This window comes from Crocuta crocuta, unplaced genomic scaffold, assembly GCF_008692635.1.
Source record: "Crocuta crocuta isolate KB4526 unplaced genomic scaffold, BGI_CrCroc_1.0 scaffold440, whole genome shotgun sequence".
NCBI classification, from domain to species: Eukaryota; Metazoa; Chordata; class Mammalia; order Carnivora; family Hyaenidae; genus Crocuta; species Crocuta crocuta.
In genome coordinates, this window is record NW_027527457.1 from 75,228 (window position 1) to 79,995 (window position 4,768).

A 4,768-nucleotide genomic window follows, 5' to 3' on the forward strand; every position below is an offset into this window, starting at 1 on the left:
GGTCAAAAAATACCGAGCCAGGTATGGGTTTCTAACGTGTAGGAGTGCCACAACCACGCACGTAGGAAGAACCCTTCCGAAAGCCCAGGGCAGGAGAGGGTAGAGCCTTCCAAGGAGCCTAGGGAGCAAGGAACGGAGATGAAATGAGGCAGCAGGATCAGTATGAAATGGAAGCAGTGTGTGTGTGCGTGTGGCGGGGCGGGGAAGAGAGGANCCAGATGAAAAAGATGGTCTAACCCAGTGGTTTTCTAACTTCAGCAGGCATCAGAATCACCTGGAGAGCTTGTTAGAAACACAGATTGCTGGGCCTACCCCTCAGAGTTTCTGATTCACTAGGTCTTGGAGGAAGGGAAATGAGAACCTGCCCTGACAATGAGAGGAGAGGGGCCATCTGAGGCCCCGGAACAAAGTGCAGATGGACTACCTCATACAGGAAGGACAGGGAGAGCGTAGGGATGGTGGCCTCTTGGGATCTTCATTTCCTTCAGAGAGAGGAGGAAGGGGAAAGGGAAGTACCTTTAGATTTACAAAGTGCTGAGTGTATTAGAAATGCTTGTTTTATTCTTGCTACAACCCTTTGAAGCATTTTTTAAAAGTTTATTTATTGATTTTGAGAGAGAGAGAGAGAGAGAGTGCAGGCATGAGCAGGGGAGGGGCAGAAAGAGAGACAGAGACAGAGAATCCCAAGCAGGGGATTCTGTCAGCGCGGAGCGGGATCTCACAAACCGTGAGATCATGACCTGAGGTGAAATCAAGAGTCGGACCCTTAACGGACTCAGCCACTCGGGTGCCTCAACCCTTTGAAGCATTTTTATCTCCACTGTACAGAAGAGGAAACTACAGCCCACAGATTTTCAATAACTTGCCCAAGGGTATATGGCCAGTAAGCGGTAGAGGCAGGACTCGAACCAAGGACCATCTGACTCCAGGGCCCCCGCTCTTTCCACTCTATCTTGCCAGGCGCTTGGTGGAATGTCCTGGGTAGCGCATCAGGGGCTTGGCCATTTGCACTTCCTGCGGTTTACCTGTCTCCCCAGCTGGGCAGGAGCATCCCCTTGGATAGCATGGAGACCCCTCCTTTCAAACTAGAGACTGGGTGGCAGGCAAGGAGCCGGTCCTTTCTATATTGGTGGTGCCGGGCCTTGTGGAAAGGAGCAAGGGCACATGGTAGCCATGTGGAAAGAACCACGCTGCACGCTTGTCCTTTGTCCTCATGCCCTCTGTCTAACCCAGGTTTCCTGAGCACTGGCGACCAGGCTGCGAAGGGCAATTACGGGCTCCTTGACCAAATCCAGGCTCTCCGCTGGGTGAGTGAGAACATTGCCTTCTTCGGTGGCGATCCCCGCCGAATTACTGTCTTTGGCTCGGGCATCGGTGCATCCTGTGTCAGCCTCCTCACGCTGTCGCATCACTCTGAGGGTGAGTAACACTTGGGGCAAAACCTGAAGTTGAAANCCGGTGTGCCCAGGGGAATCAGCTGTCCCCCTTCTGACCATTTCGGTATCCCTGTGGGGAGACCTGGAACAGAAATGCTTCTCTAGGGGAAGAAGAAGTAATTCTCCCAGTGTGAGGGAGGGAAAGAGAAAACCCTGTTTATATCCTGAGAAAGTAAGATCCTCTTTCTGATGTCGGAGTGGGATTTGGGTGAGTGGGAGCAGACTGTCTCTCTGAAGGGACAGTGGGGGGTTTTTTTTGGGGGGGGGCAGGGGAAACCTTTCAGTTATGAANAGTTAGGGAAGGACATGTGACTTCAGGGTAGAGACCCAGGGTGGGAATTCATCTTTAGGTGTAAGAAACACTCATTCTCTGTCTTTCTCTGAAGAACAAGTCTATACAAGAGGGGAACTGTCCTTGAGCGAGGAGATGGGTCTGAAGTGAGGACCAGTGCCCTGCGCTGTGGGCTTTCTCTAAGGGACGGGGGTCTGGTAGCAGGCNCTTCCAAGGGAGCCAAACAGCCCCTTTTTGGCTCAGCAGGAGAAGTTCTCTTCACCTCTGGACTCTAGGGCACATTCTGTCTCTGAGAGGCAAACATGAACTTCTCATGAAGAGGTCTTCCTGAAATAGGTGCCCTTCTTTGAAGTGAGGAAACCTGTGGGAGAGGACAGGTTTTTTTGTCGAAGTCAACCCCGTGAGTTAGTGATATTGTCACAGGAAGACTTTCAGTCTCTTTGAAGAAGGCTTGTCTCTCTGAGAGAGAAAAATCACCTTCTCTGACCTAGAAATTCTGTCTCTGTCCCTCCAGGGACTACCCTGGTGAGGGAAGACCGGGGTGGGAGCTGCATCACGCCTTTGAATGTGTTTCCAGGTGACAGTAATGGGGACAGGAATCTCTTTCTCCACAAAGGAGGGTGTAGTGACTGGCTGTGAGGGTGCCCCTGTCTGAAAAGCGGAACGGTAGTCCCTCTGATTTCCCTGGGAGGAGAAGGCCTTTCTTGGAGTGGTGCTATCTTCTGTCTCCTGAGGGGCCTGGCTGCTGTAAAGGGTTGTTCTCTGTCTTTCTGCCGTTGATTCATGGAGAAAAATCTTTTGAAGAGTGAGGCTGTCTCTTAAACAGTGATCTGTATTTCTTTCCCTCTCTTTCTACCCTTGCAAACTGCCTTTCTCTTAGAGGACAGGAATTGTGCGCCTGAGGGCCAGATGATTATCCCTCCTTTGGGAGTGTTGGGGCCAAGGAGAGCATGATACCCTTTTTTTCCCCCCCGAGGCGGGGGAAGACCTATCCACTTTTTGAGTTTGGGGGACCGGCTCCCTGTCGGCCAGGGGAAAACTGGATCCGAGCCCTCAGTAGCTTCGGCAAAAGGAAAGTCTCTGCGGATACTACACCCTGGGAGGGCACGTTCCCTGGAGACTCTCAGACCCCAAGGTCTTTGCCCTCGGGACTCGTTCCCCAAACTGCCAGAATGTGAGGCTCTCTCCTGCCTGCGTTTCTCATCTCTCATGAAACAGACCCCTTTGTGGCGGAAGCGCCGGCTCCCTGGTGGTGCGCTGGCACAGAGCTGGGCCCAGCTGGGCAGGAAGCAAGGCGGGAAGACAAGGAGAGATAAAGAGAGGGAGCATAAGGAAGCTGATGTCTGGGACCCGAAGGGTTAATTCTTTCTGGCATTCCCTTAACCCCCAAGTTACCAACCATGCTCCTGGAACAAGGAAGCAGGAAAGCAGGCAGGGGTCCAGTCAGCACAGGGGCCCAGCAACCCCTCCTCTGGTCCTCATCCATCATCCCAGCCAAAAGGTTTCTTCTTCCCGCGTAGCTCATTCCACCCAGAGGGCAGCCTCAGTAACAAAGAAGTGAGGAAGTGTGTAGTTTGTCCCTCAGGGACAGGCAAGGGAGGCCTAGGCTGTGGGTGACGTGAGAGGTCTGACGTGGTGCCGTCTATCTTCTGCAGGGCTTTTCCAGAGGGCCATCATCCAAAGTGGTTCTGCTCTGTCCAGCTGGGCTGTGAACTACCAGCCAGTGAAGTATACCAGCCTGCTGGCAGACAAGGTAGGCTGTAATGTGCTAGACACAGTGGACATGGTGGACTGTCTTCGTCAAAAGAGTGCAAAGGAGCTGGTAGAGCAGGACATCCAGCCCGCCCGCTACCACGTGGCCTTTGGCCCTGTGATTGATGGTGATGTCATTCCTGATGATCCCGAGATTCTCATGGAGCAGGGCGAGTTTCTCAACTATGACATCATGCTAGGTGTCAACCAGGGCGAGGGGCTCAAGTTTGTGGAAGGGGTGGTGGACCCTGAGGATGGCGTCTCCGGCACTGACTTTGACTACTCAGTCTCCAACTTCGTGGACAATCTGTATGGCTATCCTGAGGGTAAGGACACCCTGCGGGAGACCATCAAATTCATGTACACAGACTGGGCAGACCGTGACAATCCTGAGACCCGCCGCAAAACACTGGTGGCGCTCTTCACTGACCACCAGTGGGTGGAGCCCTCAGTGGTGACCGCTGATCTGCATGCCCGCTACGGCTCACCTACCTACTTCTACGCCTTCTACCATCACTGCCAGAGCCTCATGAAGCCTGCTTGGTCAGATGCAGCTCATGGGGACGAGGTACCCTACGTTTTTGGTGTCCCTATGGTAGGCCCCACTGACCTCTTCCCCTGCAATTTCTCCAAGAATGACGTTATGCTCAGTGCTGTCGTCATGACCTACTGGACCAACTTTGCCAAGACCGGGTAAGGAGAAGGTNTCCATCATCTCCTTTTTTAAAGATACTCCCCAAATCTTGCTTGGTAAGCTCTTCCACCCCCTTCCTAAGTCCTCCTTTTGAATCTTTCATACCATTTCTCGAAAATTTTGTTGAGGCTCAGAACTCAGCTAGCACTAGGACCGAGCAGGAGTGAGAGTTACCAGAAGATCTGTGGGGGTTAGGTAAGGTTCGATTAGGTAGATGGTCCGAGGCTAGGTGAAGTGGGAATAAAGTACATGCATCAAGAGCCTTTCGAGGGTTCTTGGAAAAACTGGGCAGCTGAAAAGATTGATGGATGGTCCATAGCATGTGAGAGGAAAAGGCATCTATGGCATGACTTTACAGGATGGGCACAGGGAAGGATGAGACCGTTTCCATGATGCAGTTGGCAATGGGAATTCTGGGCCTGGGGAAAAGGAGGGGTATGGACAGAGGGAGGGACCCTGAAAAACATGGAAATGGTGGGCAGTTGTGGACTGGGGATGAGGTTCAGAAGTGGGTGTGTGAGGAAGAATTCTGGACCCTTTCCTCATGTAGGTAGAGTGGTGACCCCAGATTTCCATGTGGTATTTCAGGGGTCC

At 52.6% G+C, this 4,768-nt stretch overlaps 1 protein-coding gene across 1 annotated transcript in view; it reads left to right on the top strand.

Annotated features, from left to right (window-relative positions):
* Nucleotides 1–4,768, top strand: part of NLGN3 (neuroligin 3) — a 20,558-nt gene that overhangs the window by 14,544 nt on the left and 1,246 nt on the right. Inside the window, exons 6-7 of the mRNA XM_077763264.1 lie at nucleotides 1,234–1,419; nucleotides 3,384–4,173. Coding sequence (XP_077619390.1) covers nucleotides 1,234–1,419; nucleotides 3,384–4,173 — 976 coding nt within the window. The remainder of the gene's footprint in view (nucleotides 1–1,233; nucleotides 1,420–3,383; nucleotides 4,174–4,768) is intronic.